At 42.2% G+C, this 22,288-nt stretch overlaps 1 protein-coding gene across 2 annotated transcripts; it reads left to right on the top strand.

Annotated features, from left to right (window-relative positions):
- Window positions 1–292: 292 nt before the first annotated feature.
- RPL27 (ribosomal protein L27) lies at window positions 293–13,165 on the top strand. 2 transcript variants are annotated; one of them, XM_086924059.1, is made up of 5 exons: window positions 293–398; window positions 1,637–1,719; window positions 1,921–2,090; window positions 10,674–10,784; window positions 13,066–13,165. In XM_086924059.1, the coding sequence occupies exons 2-5, from the start codon at window positions 1,639–1,641 to the stop codon at window positions 13,112–13,114; spliced, it is 411 nt and encodes a 136-aa protein (XP_086780185.1). In that variant the 5' UTR covers window positions 293–398; window positions 1,637–1,638; the 3' UTR covers window positions 13,115–13,165. The 2 variants fall into 2 exon arrangements, with proteins under 2 accessions (XP_086780185.1, XP_086780186.1); XM_086924060.1 differs by having other exon boundaries at window positions 392–498.
- Window positions 13,166–22,288: the final 9,123 nt, after the last annotated feature.

Here is a 22,288-nt window from a genome sequence, read left to right as displayed (position 1 = left end):
AACCTAAGATGAATCAAGGAATCTACTGCAGTGATAAACATGCCGAAATGCCTTGTTTATTAAAAATAAAGTATTACAAATTATACTTAAATGACTTGGTATCTTTACACGTCTTAGTCATATTTTTACTTACTACGTTGTAAAAAAATGTGAGTGGATAGAAAAAAGTTTCTTTATAAGATTTTTAGTGAAGTTAAGCCCACAGTTAATATATCAGTCCACTTTCCAAGATGGCGCGACCTTTTCACCGAAAGTTAGACGCGCTGTCCCATTTCTAGCTCGATACAATAGTTCCATTTACCGGAAGAAGGGGGTGACGTTACAAGACGGCGGTGTCAAAGGTGACCGTGCCTGTTTCTACTTCCTTTCTTTTCAGGGCGGCCATCGAGCTAGACCAAGTGAGTGAAATGTCATAGTGGGTAATCTGCTGCCATCCTTCTTGATACCCTACAAGTAGGGCTGGAGAGGCGGCTAGGCGAACGCTTTGTGATACGGACGGTGCGTCCTAGTATCTATTTTCTTCGTTAGCGGGCATTAGGTGCTGGGCCACAGAGAAATTCCCCCCCGTTTCCTTGGCGGCCTGGTGCCCCATGGTACTCCAGCTCCACTTCACAGAATGCCTCCCCGATCCAGCTGACAAGGCAGTGGCAATAAGTCGTCTATGATAAAGATTATATGTGTGCTCCGATTTCAACGGTAGCAACATTCATTTCCCGCACGTTCCTCGTTGTTCACGACTCCTTTACAGTATCGTATTATTCAGGGAAGCTGTCGTGTGTTGTTAAGACTTTAAAGCACCCTTCTGATTGCCAAAGGTGGATAGTTTGTCCTCTCAAGTGCCCCTCACCTTATTTAAGAATTCCTGTACAGAATCCTGTACATTGATTGAGCCAAATAGACAAGCGTGCTCCCTTATACTTTGGTGATCTTTATCCGTCCATAGTGCACTTTCTTCCTTTCTGTATGTGCATACTTCTTTCTACGATTTTACAGGTTCTCTGGCACCCACTTCTGAATCACATTAGCACTGAAAAGGTGGTGTTCATAGCCACGCTGTGCTTTGGGGAATGCACCTGATTCAGTTGATTTTGTAATGCTAGCTTGGCTACACAATTTGTATTACCAATGAGTCTCTAAAGGATTCATTCTAGTTGGCACTGAAGCCGTCTAATTGTGACCCTAACAAGGGAGTCGGATGTGCATCCCCGAGTTATTGACTCTGGTGTTATGTTTTAGGTAAAATACTCACACTTATCGTGTAGCAAAATTCCCATAGATCCGACGTGTTGTCTATAGAAATAATACATTCCTGACAGATGTTAGGCACCTTCTGCTGGATGCTGTAACTTGTAAGCAAATTTTAATGTGCGACTTCCTAATTAGTTCATGTATGCATGCATGCTTCCTCCGCGTACTTCGTTTGACGCATACTCATTATAATTTCGGATATTCAAGACTTAAATATTCACTGGATTATTTGATATGAGATTGCTGGTAGCTACTATTTATAGGATTGGTTGCATTCACGAGGACGGTCAGAAAACGTGAGCTTCATTGTATGTCATCACTTGGCTCAATACAATCTTTAGTTCAAAAAGATTTCGAACTCACTTGCATGCATTTATGTTTTCCACAGAAATGGGTAAATTTATGAAACCCGGGAAGGTCGTCTTGGTCCTGGCAGGTCGATACTCTGGACGTAAAGCGGTCATAGTGAAGGTAATATATTTTACTAAAACACGTGCTGTTTGCAAATGTTTATCCTTGATTGCTCAACTGGTGCATCTACCAGTCAGTTGTGTGCCTTTCAACTGCATGTAGTTGAAATGCACCTTAACGCTCCTCTTTGCAGTTTTCATTTTCCTAGATAACCTTCAGCTTCTTCAGTCAGCATTTGTAACTTCAAATTTTTTTTTTCAGAACATTGATGATGGCACATCAGACAGACCTTACAGTCATGCCCTGGTGGCAGGCATTGATCGTTATCCACGTAAAGTAACAGCCACGATGGGCAAGAAGAAGATTGCTAAGCGATCTAAAATTAAGGCCTTCGTAAAGGTTTGCAACTACAACCACTTGATGCCAACCAGGTAGGGCAGTTGATACCTCTATTTGCTTGGTGATGGTTCTAAGTCTATCAATTGGTAAAAGTGGATGTCTTTAAGAGTGTATTTCACCTATATTCTGTATGTTTTATTTTTCATAGTACTGCTTTGCAGTTGGATCTGTTGAGGTCCAACTAATTCTGGACTTAAAATTGTAATCCATAGCTGTTGCCGTATAACCAAATGTCTCAAATTTGGGGACATCAGTGAATTAATTAAAGCTTTTGAAGGAACATTCAATCCCTCAAATCTGTTTGGATTCGTTTTTTCATGTTGATGTTAACAGTATTGGTACTTCAGTTGTAGCATGTAGAATGTTTACGGTATCATCATAACTGAACATTTAATATTGTCAATCCAAGTTTGTTACATGCATTGGTATTTGGTCAGAAGTGTGAAGTATTGTATTGGTGTCTTGATGAAAGGGGATAGAAGTACTGTGATTTAATGTGGTGGTGTAACTGTATTTATGTAGTGCTTTCCACCATACTTTTTGTGAAGCCTTAAAAGCTTTCATATGGTCCGATTGTATTTATAAAAAGCAGATACATGCCTGCCATTTGGAGTGCTGGATTAAAATGCTTTAGTAGTTTGGCCTGTAAAGGACGAGTTGGGCGAGTTGCTTAACGAAGTGGTGGAAGCAATATATACATTATGTCACTAAACAGAAGTATGAGGTGTAGCGAAGGGTGTGACAAGACAGTCACACATGCATGTACATGCAAGCTTCCAGGTGATAAGTAACAGAAGAACGCAAGGAACATGCATCATCCCAGACTTCTCCCTCTGACAGTTGCCCAAGGAAAATCTTTGTGGCAATGGAGCATTTCTTAACTTGCCATTCTTATGCATAGCATGGTTACGTGGGTCATCTCTCCGCATTCACATAATTACTACACACATTCCTTGAACACTAACATTAAGTACTATCATGTACATTAATAGACTTCTCCTTTTCATGGACTAAAAAATAAATTTCAGGTTAGATGCGTGGACCAAATGTCTAAAGGCTTGCATTGGGATCTGACCCGTGAACAGATGTGTTGTGTGTGTGTGTGTGTGTATGCATGGGGTGCATTTTTTGGAGGTATTTCCCAATGGGGATCGCACCACTAATAAATGTGTATATGCCAGTTGTGCTTGTTTCTGCAAGGATTCTCGACCCAGGAAGAACAGCACTATTCCCCCATAGCTGGATGCATAGGTCTTTGAAGGGTATATTGATAGAGGGTGAATTTAGGATTATAGGCAGTCAGTAGACCGTTCACACTGTATCTCTGGATGTAACCATGCACTACAGTGCTGTAAAAGGTGGGATACCCAACGTCCCCAAGTAAACCCTGGGGTTTAGTGAAACAGTTCCACAGCCTCAAGCACAATCCTATACACATAAATGCAACTAATCAATTGTTTTCCGTCCTTGTAAAAGCTTGAGTCTTTATTGTCTTTTTGTGAACACGTGTTTCACTGTAAATGAACGTCCAGCCCCACAACTACGTTGGGGCTAAAATTCATCCAGAAAACCTCCATTATACAGACCCCCCAGGATATTGCGGCATGGAAAAGGAAATTTAGCAGCACAAAAATGGAAATTTAGCGGCACAAATATGGAAATTTAGCGGCATTTTTGCGGCACTTTATTTTACTTATAGTCATTCATTTTCAGCCTGAAATCAGTGGGAACTGTTTTAGCAGAGTATTCCACTTTGAAATAGGCATGTTTAAAGTGTCTGCAGCTCTACGGAAGCACAGCTCCAGTCCTAACCTCGTAGGAGGAGCTGTATTTCTAAATGACATTTTTTAAGTAGACCACTCTGAGCGGGGTCTAGTTTCCATGAGTTCATCCAAAGCAATTTAGGACCCTCACCTAGTCTCAGAGGTTTCTCCAAACCCAAACAGGAATCTTCTGATCCATGGCTCACGTTCCTTCCTATGACTTCGTCCCAGTGTTCATCTGATTGTATTTCTTGCTTCTATGTAAAGCGCCCTAAAGCTTCATAGTTAACAAGCCCTGTATGTAAAACTAAACAAACAGAAGAAACATTCCCATGGGTAAATAAAAGCATGAACCACAATGTATTATTGTCATATGGTGGTGTGCATGTTTGAGTTACACAGTATTGTTTTATGTCGGTGTGAGTGTCTGTGCAAAACCTCAAATCTGAGCATGTATGGCACTGTTTTGAACCAGAGCTACAGTTTCTTGAATGTGGGCAGTCAAACATTTCTGAAAGATTTTTTACCAGTGAAGATCAGTTGGGTACTAATTGAGTGCCATACTGCAAATCCATATGCGATTGACAGTGTTTTGAACTAAGTCACCTTAAATTAAATTTTCAGGTTGAATTTTTACTCGGAACGTTTGGGTAATTTTTTTGAGTGTGTGATGCAGTTACACAATTTTGGCCATTTTGCAAGATTAATGCAAAACTGCAGATTTCGCGATTTTTATTTTTTGCAAATCGCGAAATCCTGGAGGGTCTGATTATACAGGCCAAACTTTGGTCGTACAGCCAGAGTCATCACCATGTGACGACCATGGGCCCGATTGTGATGTGGTTTGGAAAGCTTCCTGACCGAATGGGTATGGGAATGGTTTCCAACCGGATCGGGAGAGTCCAACCGACCGAGTACCATGCATCCGGATGCTTCCAGATACGATTTGGTTGGACTTCAAAGAGCGCTTTTGTTCTGACCGAATGCTTAGGCTCCCATTTGAAGAAGGGGTGGCATGGGAATATCGGGCACCCCCTGGTGCCTGCCACACTGTGCATAGCTGGTAAGGGGGGACCCATGGGTACCCCCACAGGCCAGATTGGGAATGCTCAGAGTGCAGTGGGGCCCACTACGGGCCCCAAAGTTGGAGTCTGACTGCCGATTCAAGTTGGACGGCATGATTTGGAAAGCCTGTCCAAATCCAGCATCGTACTCAGTTGTTCGAAAACGCAGCCCATAGAGCTGTACGATTCTGCTCTGTATGGCTCGGTCATTCAAAATGCTATCTGGTCGATTGGGATATTCCGAACGCCTAACTCATCATACTCAGTTGGCCGAACGCCTAACTCTTATCATACTCCTTTGGTTGGAAAGGCATGTTACTGAGCAAATGCTGTTAAGAGGCCTTCCTAACTGCATCTGAATCGGGCCCAATGTGTATTACTGTATTCAACAAAGTGACCATGCCAAACTCTTGCACCAGATATATATATATATGAGAATAGTATTTACAATATGCTGTTTACAATTACTTAAAATAATTCAAAGGAACAGTCTTGCATATTTAATCCCCGGTTGTCACATACAGATTGCCACTTCATTACAAAAAATATTTGCATTTTGCTCATGACTAAATCCGCTGGCGAAGCTACACCATGTAAAGAACAGCTATAATGAGACTGATATCCAAATCAATACACCGTATTCACATCACAAATTACCAACATGTCACCAGCTGTCTAAAAAGGCCCCATGTGTTGACAATACCTGTATGTTATCTGTTAGTTATCCTCTAATTCTGTGAATAGAAAAAAAGCAAATTATAATCCAAACGAGTGAGTTCGTAGAATTTGCAACAATGTCTCAACAAAAGTAATTCCAAATTGAGTACATTATCACTCTATATACATGCCACCTCTCATTCCACATTCTCCACTGTCTTTTACTCACCAAAGCTAAACCACATTTGAGCCTTGTGCTAATGTAATCACGTGTCCAAAGGGGCCGTATCTACATCACATATTCTAACACCTTGTCAGCATCCTGCTCCTAATTAATATTGCTGTGCCAGTTGTCAATGCTCAGCCCCCCAGTACCATCTCCCGAGCGCGCTATAGTAGTATTAAGTGGAACCAGGTGTCCAGCGTGGTTGCAATCTTTAATGGCATGTCGTGAAACTCAAAAATGGAACGGACATGGCACCTTGATCCCCAACATAGAAAACTGATTCTTGTCTTGTGTCTAGTCGCCATGTCTAAATCTCATTACCCTACTATGTCCCCTACTACGTAGTCATAGAACCATGTGCGCCTCATGTTCTAGACGCAGGGCCAAATATTACTTGCCTCTTGCATTGTATTGTACCTCAACGCCGTATGTACTTATTTATGTAAGGTTAACTCCTATCCCACTGACTATATAGACCTCGTGGGCGCCATCTTTATCACAGTCTCTCGGAATATAACTCTGGCTTAAATTATCTGTGATGTTCAACTGTTGGTAACCAGTCAAACTTTCTTTTACTTCTCCTTATCTCGTTTGTTCTTATTTAGCCTACTTTCCCTGTTAACTGTCCCAGTTCTATTTCTAGTTTCCTGTTCACTCGAATATCATAAATTCTCTGTAAAAATTCTTGCCTCATATCCTGTTAACATTTTTTTTTAATCCTGTTCATCGCTACAGTTGCATCTTGCCCTTATCTTCCCATAAGGTATTGCTTTGATTTAATTTGACATATGGGATGTGAGCTCTCCAATTTCAAAGGCCAGTTGGATCAATCTTTCGTTTTGTTAAGACTGCAGTACAAGCCAGTGATTAAGGTGGTCCACATCTTTAACCCTTTCCATGCTCATGACGAGCTCAGCTCGTCATGAGGCACAGTGGAGCTGTGCTGATGACGAGCTGAGCTCGTCATGAAACGATGTAAATCTGAAGTCTTCAGCACCGGAGGGGAAAATGTGCAGCAGCGATGTGGTTAAGAGCAAGTGCCTCTGTCTGTACGTATGGAGCTAGAGTGTGGAGATACAATGATGCCAACTGTACACAAAAGGTTGAAAACACGTTTCTACATAGACTTCTGGCTCTACCACAGTCTTCGTCCACCATCTTCTACTATGCTTAGATTTTATGGAGGACATATTAAACTGCAACCTACCTACTGCTGTGGCTAAGATTTTGGAGAAATCCGGAAGCCTACTTTACCAGAGTAGTAATATCTGATTGTCTTGCTCTGGGTCGTGTTTCAAATATTTCCTGGTTGACACACGTTAAGCAAATATGTCGGGGCTCCCTGAGCTCTACACAAATCTAGAGAATACTTAGCATTTTACTACATGGATTCGGTGAAAGGTTAATCTTTTTTCTTTCTGGCGCCATAATGTGCACTAAAGGAATTACTTTTACAAAGACATTCTACACAGGGAATGGACAGTCTGCACAGGGAATGGACAGTCCATGCTGCTCTAGGACCTAATGGACAGTCTGCACAGGGAATAGACAGGCTGCCTTGGGAACGGACAGTCTGCACAGGAAATGGACAGTCCATGCTCCTCTAGGACATAATGGACAATCTGCACAGGGAATGAACAGGCAACACTAGGAATGGACATTCTACACTGGGAATGGACAGAACAGAAATGTCAGCAGCAGTTCGTGAGAGGGCAAGAGAGCAGTAGGAATAAGTGTAACAAGCATTTGCAAGGCAATAGGTGTCGCATTTGCCAGAGTTTATGCTAATGGCATTGTAAATGACAATACCGTTTAATTATGTGTTTTGAAAACCGGGAAGTGGTGCGTAAATAAGCACTTTGTACTTGTAGTCCTTGCTTACGACAAGCAAGTCTGACAGTAAACGAGGCGCAGTTACTGCCAGCCTTGGTTCGAGTAAGTTCGAATAAGTGGAAAAGTGCGTGTTTACGACCGCTTGTTTTGATAGATAAATTGTGCTCATTTTTTCGACCTTGGAAGGATGAACATCTTAGTGCTGCTAGTTAATTTTTGCGCTCTGTCAAGTAAACAGCAGCCCAGTGCTGCTGTTCAAAGTGGGGCCGCATATTAAGGTCAGTAGGGCTAAAAGTGACCCACGGGCCATACTTTGAGAATCCAAGTTATATAACACGCATTCTCAAACAAGCATTTGCAAGGCAATAGGTCTCGCATTATTAAAGTTTGAGCTATTGGTGTTGCATTATTTAGCAATGCTAATAGCTCAAACTTTAATAATGCGAGACCTATTGCATTGCAAATGCTTAATTTTATGCTGTATTTCCTCTTATGTATGTATTCATATTGGCAAATATTGTTATGAATATCGTTCTAGCCAGACATTAAAACAAAAAAAGTATTTGCTGAGTGTGTGTAGTCTTGACAGGTAACATGACGTGTTTTGGTATCTTTTCGGGTGTTTGTGTTAATTACTTTTTTTATATGAATATTGTATTATAGTTTTATGCCTCTGTGCTATTAACCCATTTACTTGGTGTGAAGATCAGTATTGATGGTTGAGGATCTTTGTTTTAGAGGTGAAGAATCATATTGTGAGTTAAGTGTTTGAGTGTTAAGGGGAGAAGTTTAGTAGTAATGTGAAATTTATTCTGATGCCTCATTTGGATGCTGAGCTTTGGCCCATTGCAATCAAGATATGTGCAAGAATGGTGCTAACCATATTGTTATAGGCAATTGGGTGTGTTTCTCTGGCAGTCAGCAGATGTGGGTTGTACAGGATGTCTTGCGTTTGGTGACTATTAAGTCTTAATTGCTACCAAAAGTTGCCAACTTAAATTCAATGAACTGACCAGACTAGAGATTTAGGGTTTCTTGGTCTTCTCTGCTTATGTTTTGTTAGGTGTGTATTCTTGGCTATACCATACCCAAGTGTTTAGCAGTAAGCTTCATGACCCTGTTGAGGATTGGAATAAACGCTGATGTGTGTAATACGTAGGAGATAATTTTAAATGTTATATTTGATCTGCATCCCAGAAAAGTGATGTTATGTAAAGTAGACACTGAGTGTTCTTTCCTGTAGAATGTTGCTCTATATAGGTATTGTGCTAACCTTCCTTGAAATCCATAGAGGATTGTACATGAGGAGGGACGGGATGCAAGGGGTGACAGGAAGTACATTTTGCTTGGTATGTTTGCAGAGTGAGTGAGAACAGATGTATTTGCGGAGTCACTTGTGATTAAAGTTTTTCTTGAAGTGATGAGTCAAAACCATTGAACAGATGGGTCCTGACAGATCAAATCTGATGAAGTTCCAGACCCCTGAGGGGTTGTATGGAGAACACTGGTCTTCTAGTTTTCTCTTTTATGATTGTTGGTCTCTAGGCTCACCTGTCTATTGAAGTGAATCTTCATTAAACCTTTGAGCCATTGTTCATTCTTGTTTCAAACCCATCTCAACTAACTAGGAGAGCAAAGTGATTTCAAGGTCTCTGTTGGTAAATGTAATGCTGCAGTTTCCTTTATCATGGAAGATGACCAAAGGAGGTTTCCCTAACTGGGTTTCTTCTTTGTAGGCAAAAGCATTGACCATCTGCTCTATAAACCAGGGTTCTTCCTGCTACTACCACCTCTCATTCTACAGTAATCTCTCTTCCTGGTCACAACAGCGCTTTACTACTACTAGGCTTTAGCAGTAATGGAATCGGAATATCAAGGCATAAATATTGTGAGACCACAATATAGCCTGTATAGATAATATACACCCAATGGAGCAACATTTTAACCATATTTAGACCACAGTCTTAAGCATTATTTTTATCTGTACTATGATATGCAGCCCTACAATCTGGATGCTTAAAAAATGGTTAGTGTTCTTCTCCCCTACCTCTGCTTCGTTTGTACAAACCTATAGCACGCATTGAGTCTGCTTTATGTTCAAGTGATTGCTAATATCGGCCTTCATTGTGTCTTAGTCTCTCCCCAAAGCTTTTGCAAGGCAGTTGGTCACAAACCTACTATCGACCGCGCCCTCCCCCGCACCCCCCCCTTAATCTTAATCTTCTCTTTTCCCTGGAGGGATTCACATTTCCTGGTCTTGCATCCAACTTTACTTTCTATCTGATTCTATGCTTGTGAAATGACGTTCTCATTTGTGCTGTTAAAGACTATACAACATTTGGGTTGCATTTGATATGTTAGTTTACTACCAAGTTTGTCTCTTGTGGCCTTGCTAACCCCAAATTGACAAACTTTTGCAAATCATTTTAGGGAACAGTAGGTGTTGGAAAAACTGAATACGTAAAAAATAAAAATCGACTGTGAAAGTTGTAAGGGCGCAAACCTACTGCATTGTAAAGCGATTTAAAGAACTAAACTCCTTCCTAGTTGGGGAGAAGGTTAAAGTTGCCCTCCAAAGGTATTTATTTCACTAAATAGCCCTATTAATTTGTGATCACGGCCTTGTGCAAAATGAACACACTTTGAAGCAACTGCACACTAGAAGAGTAAACAATTGATTTGCGATAAAACTTCTGTTTATCGGATTTGAGGTTTGTGTACATGTAATAGACCTTGGTACTTATACTTGTGAGAAAGTTCTCACATATAAATTAACCTATCTTTGCACTAAAGTTAATGGATGGTCTGGAAATTAAAAGGCGGTGTTAAAGCAAAACCATTTTTTAAAACCTTTCTGTATATTTAGGTTCCTTTCTGTATATTTAGGTTGTGTGTGTAAATTTAGCATCAATTTAAAACTAAACAATTGATCAAACTTAAATTGAGTCTTAAATGCTTGGTTTGAAGAAACTGGTTGAGGGGTGACAAACTTTAAATTTTGTAATGCTTGATTTTGTAACTTAAAATTTCCTTACTTGCAAATATATTTAGTTGCAATTTTGTTTGTTCCAGATACTCTGTTGATATTCCCCTTGACAAAACCATTGTCAATAAGGATGTATTCAGAGACCCTGCACTAAAACGAAAAGCCAGACGTGAAGCCAAAGTGAAATTTGAGGAACGGTAAGAATGTAAAGTTTCTTTAGTTGGTGCCTTAATTATCAAGGGGAAATGAGTTTGTGACCTTGTACAGCAGGGTGCCTCTGTGCCTCACTTTATGTAGCTTGTGCCCTTTGCCGGGTACGTTTTTAACAAGCCATTGCAATGCAATAGGTGTAGCATTTACACCAGTTTGAGCTATTGACATTGCCAATGACTATGCCTTTCATTTTTGTTTTCGTTTTTAAAACCTAAATAAATGGCATTGTCATTTACAATATCAATAGCTTAAACTCTCGTATACCGAACACGTGGTTATTCTATATATCTGCAGTGATGGTGATCTCACACCTATTTCTGAAGTACTGGTGGTCTCGCACCTATTTCTGAAGTACTGGTGGTCTCGCACCTATTTCTGAAGTACTGGTGGTCTCGCACCTATTTCTGAAGTACTGGTGGTCTCGCATCTATTTCTGAAGTACTGGTGGTCTCGCACCTATTTCTGCAGTGGCTCACACCAATATCTGCAGTGACGGTGGTCTCACACCTTTCTACTGTTAGCACATCACTACAGCAAGGCCAAGTGAAAGGAGCCCCTTGGGTGTGACTGGGCGTCTTTGGACCTCAAACCACAAAGGAAGGTTGGAGTCTGGTGTTGAGCAGTGACTGGTTGAAGTGAGACTCGACGGCTGGCAGAGGTGGGGGGGAGGGGGGAGATGGTACACACCTGTGCTCTGGATGCCGAAGGGGGAGCTGCTGTATGTTTTTCAGCACGGAAATCTGTTTAAACTAAACATTACATTCAGGGTGAGGAAAAAATAAAGTAGCTTGAACATTTTATTTTGGTGTAGACTGTGCGCGGTGCTGTTTTGTAATGTCACTGGCGGATCTAATCACATTTAGAAAAAAAAACAGACTTCGGAAACATGATCTGTCACTACACACCTCCTTTTAGATACCCTCACAATAGCCGTTAAGCAAACGATTAAGTCTGTATTGGCTGTCCCAGAAGGAGACAAGGTGGTAACAAAGAAGCCTCATTGTCAATCGGAGGCCATTGTATAGTATAAACGATGGCGCCAGCCAATGAAAATGATGGGCGGGGCTTCAAGTCCCCTTCTGAAATCTCCTCTACCACAATGTCTCGCAGAGCGAGCAACGCATGGACGCAGCAACGCTAGCTGAGACCTAAAATGGAAGACTGCCTGACTAACGCAGTGTTTGCCTCATGTTAGTTGTGCTTTGTTGCTGCCAGAAGTTCACCTTGCTCTTTGCATTGCAGCAACATAGCTATTGCAAATGCATGGCTGTGAGAAGCAGCCGCTGCTGCTATGGGCTACAAACAGCATGAGCAGCAGCTAGACCATTGTATCCACTGGTAGCCACTGTCCAGGTTCTCTATCTTTTGATATTGCGCTTCTTCCACGAGAGCTACTGCGTTTGAAGTGCATCTAGCGAGTCTGGCACTTGATAGTGTCACAAGCCCATAAATGCCCCAAGGGCACTTTACTAAAACAATTATGGATATGGCATGCATTTGTTTTTACGGCTAACTTTCAAGCATGCTTTATTAAAGTGCTTACATTGTTGCTTGAATTTCAGGGAAATGGCTTGTAGTTTGTTTTACAGACTTGCCACAAAGATACCTAGAATCTTAGTCATTTCCATCTTATGGTGTTTTCTTCAGTGTTTTGATAGGGAAGCTTATTATGAGTACTCCTCTACTCGCAGTACAAAAAGCATAATCTAATCACATTTGCAGTGACTACATTTAGCTACTTTGGAAGTGATTCCTTTTGCTACAAGGCAGTTGTCAAGTAATGTGGTTGAGTCTGCATGAGGTTAGGCTCGGGCTGCAGATTTGCAGTCCTATTATCCATTTCCTTGGTATAGATCGTGGCTAGGATGGTTTGCCTTCACCTCCATTCAAGGATCTGAAGTGTCAATAGTAAGATGGTTCAGTAGGTTGGGCTGCAAGTAAATTCTGTAGAGGGCACTGCTCCACTTTTGGTCCCCAGGGGCGTACTGCTTCTTTCAGACACTTTCCAAAGACCATGTGAACCTATTTCAGGTGACTTTCGTTTGAACAATTGTAATCCATCCACTGTTGACAGGATAGTTAAACTGAGTTTTAGGTTGTGACAGTATCTGAACTGTCATGCTTGCGCCCCTGGTTTATATTTTTTTAAACCAGGCTATTTCTTAATCTCCTAAATTGTGAGGCAAGACCGTTGCATGGCATTTATGCATGGTTAATTCTGTTTAATTGTAACCTATTGCTAACTAAGTTTTCTTTCCTTCACAGATACAAGACTGGCAAAAATAAATGGTTCTTCCAGAAGCTGAGGTTCTAAATTGGTGACAGTGGAACATTTGGACATCAATAAACATTTATGTAAAATCCAGTCTGCTGACTTATGCTTTTATTATAAAACCTTTACTAAGCTAAATCTGCCACCTTTTTAACTGGTTTAAAGAGAAGTCTTCATATAAAGAGTTAATGTTTGGAAAACCAGCCTCAAAGTATCTATAAGCAATCTTTAAGTCTCGCCTAGCTATCGCGTAAGCGATGCTATGTGAGATAATTAGTAAGGGGTGTTTGAAAGTGCTCCCAAAGGCTGCAGGCGGATCGGGAACAGTGGATGTGCGCCGGGCGCGCGCACGATTTGTCAGCCTGCGTGATCACTTTCGCGGCCGCTTTGATGTTCTCAGTGGCCGCGCGGCCACTGAGAACATCATAGCGACGCGATAGTGTCACCATTTGCGGGCGCACCACTCGCGTGCTAAATCATTCCCCCATCACCTTCCCTGCTGGCATTCCGCCCTCCCTTCTCGCCCAGTCCTTGTCACCTCGGCTTGCACCCAACCCTCCTTTCTCCCCTTTAGGCCGCTTTGATTTTCTTGTTCTTGTTTATTCACACACAGCATCTCCTCCTTTTCTGCGTGAGGCTACTCGTGGACATCGCGCTCCATCCTCCACGCCTTAATGAACCTGCCTGAGTCAGCCGGAGTAGAGGATATTGCGCTGTGACAACTACACTTTAATGGCGTACTTTCACTGTTGACCTTTTTAGGTGGCATGTGCTTCACTTTGCGGGGAAAAAAAAAAGAGTACAGTAATTTTTGAGAAATGAGCACATGCATATATATAATATTTTTGGTTTAGATTGGTCTCTGCACCGTACAACTTTAATGCGGGTAACGCTGCCTTTAACCATCTCACTATACATAAAGAACTACCCAGAATTGCCACGAGTGGGGTTACACCCATCCCAAGATGCTGGCTTTACTTGCCAGTAGCCGCCCCAAATACACTGGGAGATTGCACTTTATTACAGGAAATGTTCACGCCGACTCCTCAATCCTCTAAGCAAGCTGTGCTGGAGCACTTTTTCAGCTTTTTATTTTTAGGTCACCCGCTCACATAGTGTGCGCAAGCCCCGCGCGGGATTTGCAAGCCCTCCCAAATGGAGCTGAAACAGTTTTCTTTTCTTGTTATTACAAGCTTCCCACTTCACGGCGATTGCTTATTTAATTAGATGCTCCTCTCCAGCAATCACCCTTACATTTGAGCTGTATTTGATTTGCATCTCGATCAAACTTAGCTTGATGTGTTTTTTACAAAGCGCTCCATGCACCCCTGACTTTTTAAGCGCTTTAAATAAACTGTATCTTCCTGGCATGCACATGCATTTTAACGTACCGGTTTTTGTTTGTTTAAAAAAAAAATTAGAACACTGTCTAGTGGATGATACACTTTTTTTTTTTTTTTTGGTCCAACGTTTGCTGGTGGATATTACATTTCAAGGCGCCTAGTTGTGTACCCAGATGCTTCTATTTTATCATTGTTCTGTAAAAATATTACTTTAAATATCTTACCAGCTAAACACCGACCCACAAAGGTCAGGTCTAATCATTAGCACATTTGTTTTTATTCTATCTTGCCCTATTCATTTTATTTGAATGCATGAATTGGTTGTCTTTATAGCTCAGACGAATACACTAATGGGATTTTCGCCCACGTCCATCCACAGCATTTCTGGAGGAGACGTTCCCCTGCTGTGTATCTGGGTGTCCTGGCTCAACAGAAGCACCCTTCTAACCCATCTAACGCTCTGGAAAGCACTGGTACAGATGAGGTGTGTGAGACCCCGCCCTCTCTGTCGGTGCCTCTGGCTCCACCTTAGGAGCACGTAACTACACTGGTTAATTTGGATGTTTTTCACGTATGCAGTAGCTTTATATAAATAAAGGTCCTGAAGAAAGCCTGGGCTACAGGCCCGTGAACGCTGAAACTAGTTAACCACTTTTTTATAAGCAGCAATATATTTGGTCAGTGTCGCATCTGCGAGTTTTTATTAGGTTAGTGAGTTGTCGGAATAAAAGATTTCTCTCACTTCTCCTTATTAGATCACCACGATATTTGCACTGCACTTTATTCATCTTTTCCATCATACAACTGAGGAGTTATCCTTCAGATATAGTAGTAGACTGGGTTTCGAAATAGGTTACTGCATTCTCCTTTGTTTGTGTCATTCTGCTTGTGCCTTTTCATATAATTGCAAAAAACACAGTTGATGGACAGAATGTAGAACAATGTCATACATTCACCCCAGTACAAGGATCTGGGCCTAAATCCATCGTTTTTTTGCACTCCACCCTGGGTTAGACACTGGCTATATGCAAATCAGCTCTGACCCTGTGCCCCATGGGAAGAGTCCAGTCCGAACTACCAAGCCATGTCTTTCCCAGACCGGAATCAAGCATCCAAGGACCGGTTTCTGGCTATCGGCCTTCATTCAGCCTGGATAGCTTGACTCCAGTGGTGTGGAGAGCCTGGGACTCACGTCTGAGTATACCCAGCACACTCGGGGTGAAAATTGCAAAAAACACAGTTGATGGACAGAATGTAGAACAATGTCATACATTCACCCCAGTGCAAGGATCTGGGCCTAAATCCATCGTTTTTTTGCACTCCACACCACCCTGGGTTAGACACTGGCTATATGCAAATCAGCTCTGACCCTGTGCCCCATGGGAACAGTCCAGTCCGAACTACCAAGCCATTGTCTGACCTAGGGTGGTGTGGAGTGCAAAAAAACGATGGATTTAGGCCCAGATCTTTGTACTGGGGTGAATGTAAGACATTGTTCTGCATTCTGTCCATCAACTGGGTTTTTTGCCCTTTTCATATAATGGTCATATGGACCGATGCGAACATCACTATCATCTCTTGTTGTGCCAAAGAGAATGAATGGTGAGTGAAGGATATCCAGATGATGGCAGTTGATGGAAATCTGACTGATTCGCAATGGTCTTTAAGTAAGGTTAGGGTTAGTCTTGTTTCTTTTTCTTTATCTTTCTCTCAACGTGTCGTAGATAGACCTCCAGATTTTTTATGTATCAAATCACTTAATTGCCTGTGCCTACCAAAACAAGCATTTGCAATACAGTAGGTCTGGCATTGTTTAAGTTTGAGCTATTGGTGTTAAGTGTTAAGTGAAGTAGTGTGGCTCACTGGTTAGAGGCGGCAGACCCGAGAGCAGAGGACGGCCCGGGACCAGGGTTCGATTCCCGGCGCGGCAGGTTTCTGGACCAGGGTCAGCGGACTCGATAATTCTCTCGCCTCGGTGCCCACTCTGATCAGCGATCACACTCGGCAACTCTGGGCATTAGCTTGCCTCATCTTCACTAACGGCCCCACCAGACCGCCGGGGATGCCTGGTCTCACCCTGGAGATACCCATTAAGGGGACCATCTCTCAGGGAAGCCAGGAAGGGGTTCGCAGCGGTCGAAGCGCCTTGGGACCCTCCGGGTAAGTAGTGCGCTATATAAATGCCTATACATACATTATTTAGCAATGCCAATAGCTCAAACTGTAATATTGCCAGACCTATTGCATTGCAAATGCTTGTTTTATATTTTATCTAAGCAGTCTTTCCTATAAAGCTTGATTTGTGCTACACGGTAATCTGATCTACCAGTACTTGCTTGCAACTATTCCAGAGACCCTATTAACAACATGGGAGTTTTTAGCAAGTGTACAGTTTAAATGAGGGGGGGGGGGCTTTTTATTGGAACAAAATGTTAGCCTATTGGAAAGAAAGTTGTATTCAACATTGCAAGGCTTGTTTAAATAAATGTCTCGCTTAGTTAATAGTTGTTGCATGCCTATTGAGATCAATCAATGTTTATTTTGATTAAAATAGTACTATAAAGCAGATCTACAAATCCACATTTAATCCGCTTGTAAACAATAGAGGCTGCAAAGTCAATCAATTGATCAACAAAATTAGAACCAACTTAAATGCAGTGCTGACAGAAGCAATCTGTTTCATATCCAGCCAAAATATTTTTTTTTTAAATGCTTGTTTACAACTTGTAAACAAGCAAATCTATACAATATTTAAGTTGAACAAATTTGTATAATGCCTACGTGGCTGAAGTGCTTGCATTTTCGAATTGTGATCTGGTCACAGTGACCAGTTCCAATCCACAAGAGCTCAACACTTTGAGAAAATAACATATATTGGTTACTGCCCAACCTAAACCTTAATGGACCCCATTTGTTGGCATCAACAACAAAAAAACAAATCTAGCTATATAGGCTCGGTCTTTTTTGACTGTCAGGAAGGATCTGGTGTCTTACTTAGTTAATTTAAATACATCCGTCTGATGGAGGCACGTATTCTTGTCCCTGAATTTGTTTTTTAATAACTACCAAATAAATATTTGAGCCACTGTGTAAGTGAGTATTGAGCTACTTGGTAGCCAGATTAGTCTGTAAATCCACGTGGGAAGATACACTGACTTGAAAGAATTTTTTGAAGTTATCAAGCCGGAGTTCTTTGTGAAAATAGTGCTTTGTGAGAGACCCAAATCATTTGCTGCACTCATTTTCCTCCACCCGAAGACTAGCAGTTTGACTAAAATCCCAGACACCACCACACACAACCTAGATAGATTTCCAACGTATGTTTCAACAACTTGCTACCCAGCATTGTTGTAAAGTTAAAACCTACTCCTTGTGATTTAATAGGTCTAAGCCTCCATGTCTTAAATAAAGGTGACTGTTGAAGAGTGATCAAAAATCATTCAAGTTAGTGGTTTCTAACCTGAAATTCCTGTGACTCTGATTGTGATCGTGCTCCACTCATTACCACAGGCAAGTCTAATGACTGATTTGAGCTGAGCTTCATAAATATCTAGGTAGACTTGTCATCTCCTTGCGTTCCCTTAATTCTCCAGATGTGAGTTAAATTTGGGTTATTTGAATAGTGCGATGTTGACTGTTCGCATTATACTATGTCCCACTATTCTAGGCTGTTGAAATTGTGAGTCTACTCACAGCTGTGATTTGGTAGCCCCTGGTCTGAAATTAATGGTATGGTGGGAGTTTATGCTTGTGTATGGGTATAGTGCGAGTATGTTATGCTTAACACCTATTGGGTGTAGTCAATGGCTTTATACTGGATGTATGCATGGAGGTAGTTTCACGATCGCCAACCCCAAATCTTTATTGGTAGTAACCCCCGTAGCTGCTTGACCACGCTCTGCCCTTTCTATCCGCTTACCTTCTCTTAAAAATCAGCCAGGACACGAGCACAGAATTGCTGGGCCAGCACCAATTTGACATATTTTAGGCCTAATTGGCTGTTCCTCTAATAGACCGATGCAGGCCACATCCAAATTAGCTGCCTGGTCGCTCTTAATGGTTTCTAGCTTCACAAAGTCCTGCCCTTTATACAGCAGCAGGTTGGTTTGCCTTTTCGCTGAGTGGAATTTACCTAAAGTGGTATTGGCAAGAACATTCCAAAAATCTGAGGCAGGCAATGGCTACTCTATGCCAACGCAGTGTATCTTATCAAGTAGCAGGTTCCAGATGTACATAGAGTAGTGTATTTATCAGCTTTCCTTCCGACTTTGTCCTGAATAATGCGTGCCTTAACAGTTTTGAGATGCCAACTTATTTGGTGTTGGATAATTGGTAACCCATGAACATTTTTTTTTTTTAATGAATGTACTGCTTCCTAGAATATTTATTTCACTTGCAAGTTTTGTGGTGTGGTTTGCTGGTAACTTTGTTTGGTAGCTTTGTTTTTTAATTTCATAGTCTTGAATGTTTCCATTTTCAAATTTGAAAACCCTTTTAGGCCTCGCCTACGGCATTGCTTTAGGAATGCTTGTTGGGCGAGGTTATAGTAAGGCTTTCAAAAGTCTACCCAAACTGCGGATCGGGTACAGGGCATGTGAGCACAACCATGCGCATTTTGTACGCGCGCTCCGCCTCTGCTGTCACTTCAGCTCACCAGGCTGCACACCCCCTCACCCTTCGCTCGCCAATGTCACTCCCACCCTTCCTTTGATGTCCTAGTTCTTACAGGCTCCTCTCCGCCCCCTTCCTTTAATGGCCCTCCCCCAGCACAGAGCTCGCATCGCTTGTTCCCAAAGCACTTTCAAACCTCCCGTATTGTACTCCTATCCCTCTTCTGGGTTACATCTCTCTACTCTTCCCTCTCCTTCCCCTTTGCTCTGTCACCCCTCCCAACACTCTCAGTTCACGTCCATTCCCTTCTCTTCCATATTAATGCCTTGTTTCCCTACCATCCCTTATAATTTTATTTGCATTTCCATTGTATCGTCCCCCCTACATGCAGCAGCCATCTCCGTTGGAAATAGCTCATTTCTGTGGTACAAACAGTTAGTATGCTCCCACTTCACGTAATCTCCCCGTGCGAAAGTGTCCACATACCACTACCTCCCACCCGTTATTTTGCTTTTGTTTGCTTGTTCAAATAGCTCTCATTCACGACCGAATCGCCAAGCAGGAGTTCGAATTGTCGAGCTGCTAGTCGTGCGCCTGGACATCTTTCTAGTCTTTGCATCACTTACCGTTATGAAAAGGCTTTGAACAAATATGAGGCGGACACGCAAGGCTACAAGAGTTGGTTAAAACACCATGTACGAGCTTTAACACTGTTTCGCCGCAGGATGCACCAAGAGCTTTTAACGATGGCGCGCGGGTTCCTATGTTTTCCTACACTTATCTTGCACTCTCAAAGTGCCCACTTTTCGCTTCTCCTGGAGAGTACAACGTTGTTGCGCGTTTCATGTCCTCCTGGTTCGCACCGTCCTTGTGACTCCTAGTGTGTGAACTCACTCGTTTTGCACCCTTTCTGTTGAAATCTTCCCCATTTCCACCTGTGAGTAGCATTCTCTGCGTATAGTACTGTCGCTTTTTGTAGATTGCTTTTTACTTTTGAAAGACACACTAAGGCTGCTGTAATGGCTGGATTTTCTGTTTAGATGGGATCAGCCCCCAGGGGCCCCTGTGACCCAGCCAAAACGTACTCACCCTCCCTTCTTAGATCGTATTCACAATAAGTAGATATACAGATAAATATACAAGTTGCACCTAAGAATGGGGAATGACTATATACATATACAGACTTTCTACAATATCTTATTCACATCAGTTGGCCTCGCGGTCACCCCGACCCAGACCGTTCTACCCTAGGGCAGATCTGACACACAATCTGGTGCGTCTACACACGGGCCTGCAGAACCCAATGCTCCCTTTTCCAAACCGTTCGCGATCCTGCGAAACCTACACACTAGTTCGACCACCTAGTGCTCTCATTAGCTCAAGCCACAATCCTGTGGGTATAAACACTGGTTCGACCCCCCAGTGCTCTCATTAACGCCGCATGTCAAACGACGACCACATTCCTATGAACACCTACATATATATATATATATTGGGATATTATCTCCGTTGTCTACTCGGAATGAAACTACAATAATGACTTTGGATATGGGTCCAAATTGTATAGTGTACTCGCTGCTTTTGGCATCAGAGGTTCACTCACTCCCTATTTGTGTGATCACCACTTACCTGATTGGGATTACTCGTCCATTCACGCGCCTAGCTTTCACCTAGGAGTATCGTTTACCAAGATTGAACATAAGCACCAGGCACACGGTAATTCTATATGAATTAGGATATTTATTAACAATAAACATGAATCACATTACTATGCAATAACACATTTGCAAAGGGAATAAAAGATAAAGGTTAGGGTGCACATACTATAAGGATCGGTCGGACTTCACCTGGTTAATGGGAAATCGGGAATCGGCAGTCATCTAGGCTCCTGTCTCGTCTCTGGGTCCTGGCTCGCCTTGCAGTCACCCTCAGCCGTCACAAGTACACGTCTGCACTGCTAGGCTCAAACTCGTCTGCTCTCCCTCAGGACCTCGGAACCTTGCTGTTAATTAGCTACCGTCTCTCTCTCTCTCTGCATTAGTGCGCTCCGCGCCACTTCTCGTTCAGTCTATCTTCAGAGAGTTTCGGTCTTAAATCTTTCTCCGACTTCAAAGATGGCGACTCGTCCACCATGAAAGTGAATAATGGCAGAGATGCTAACGGCTAGATGCCGCCTACGGACTAACTGACTAAAAAAGACTAACACCTTCGCTAATATCAAAGCCCGTTCCTTCATGGAAATTCACAGCCAGTAACCTGCCGCCCACCAAATTCTTGTACCTCCCCGTACCAAGGACACTTTCCCAGCCGGCCGGCCTGAAGTTGTGTCTTCGGAGTGGAGAAAAATACATTCCTTCGATAAGGGTCAGCCTGAACCGGTTCTCTCCAAGCGAACAACAGCTTAAAACTAAAACATCACACTTGACCTAGAAAGCCTTCTCGAGCTACCAGGCAGAAAGCAAAATGGAGTCTGTCTCGTTTAAAGCCTACGGAGCCCATAATATGCATAGCTCCATGAAAAACAGATCGGCATGTTAGCAAATGAGTGAATCATGACTAATACTTATATATCTAACCCCTCACTTAAATTCATAAGCCCTACTCTAAGGGAAATAACACGCAAATGCCTTTATATATGTATGACAGGGTCCCTGTCTATCGGCCTAATCCCTATACTATGGGGGTGATAGGCTGGAGTCACTCTCCATCATTCTCCTTCTCCAGAGAGCTAGCAAAAAGACAGCCATAACATTACACCCCTTGACTCCAGTCTATTATCCACCAACTAAATGGAACTAACGTCAGTAGACGAATAATATGAAACAAAACTAACTGATCTACGAGTCTTAGTAAATCTAAAAAATTGTAATAGGGAAGGGATACACTGAATAAAGCAGCAAATTGCTATAAGGATACAAACAGCAACAATAACCCCTCCCAAAATTTGTCGTAAAAAATGCATGTCAGGGAGCCAGTTAAAAAGCCAGTCAAAGAAACCCTGATCTATGTGTTCTCTAATTTCTGCAGTCAAGTCGTGGAGTTTATTAATATGGGATTGGATATCTTTAGAATGGTCAGATAAATTAAAACAGCATAGACCTTCAAATTCAGAGCACTCGTGCCCATGTTTCAACAACAAATAATCAATTGCAGCACGGTTTTGCAAAATAGCTCTACGTTCACCTTGGGAATCTAATAATAAATCGGATAAAACAGCAGACGTTTGATTGATTGACTTCACCATCCAGCAGGCCATTTTGCC

The sequence above is a fragment of the Lissotriton vulgaris genome, chromosome 5, assembly GCF_964263255.1.
Source record: "Lissotriton vulgaris chromosome 5, aLisVul1.2, whole genome shotgun sequence".
In the NCBI taxonomy this organism is placed as follows: domain Eukaryota; kingdom Metazoa; phylum Chordata; class Amphibia; order Caudata; family Salamandridae; genus Lissotriton; species Lissotriton vulgaris.
Note: the sequence above shows the minus strand (reverse complement) of the source record. Positions and strands in the feature narration are given on the sequence as shown.

What these genes read in the sequence shown, in the direction of transcription:
- RPL27 (XM_086924059.1), top strand. Translation starts at nt 1,639, where the DNA reads ATGGGTAAATTTATGAAACCCGGGAAGGTCGTCTTGGTCCTGGCAGGT. An exon ending in GTAAAGCGGTCATAGTGAAG is followed by an intron (nt 1,720 to 1,920) that starts GTAATATATTTT and finishes TTTTTTTTTCAG; the next exon opens with AACATTGATGATGGCACATC. An exon ending in AAAGTGAAATTTGAGGAACG is followed by an intron (nt 10,785 to 13,065) that starts GTAAGAATGTAA and finishes TTTCCTTCACAG; the next exon opens with ATACAAGACTGGCAAAAATA.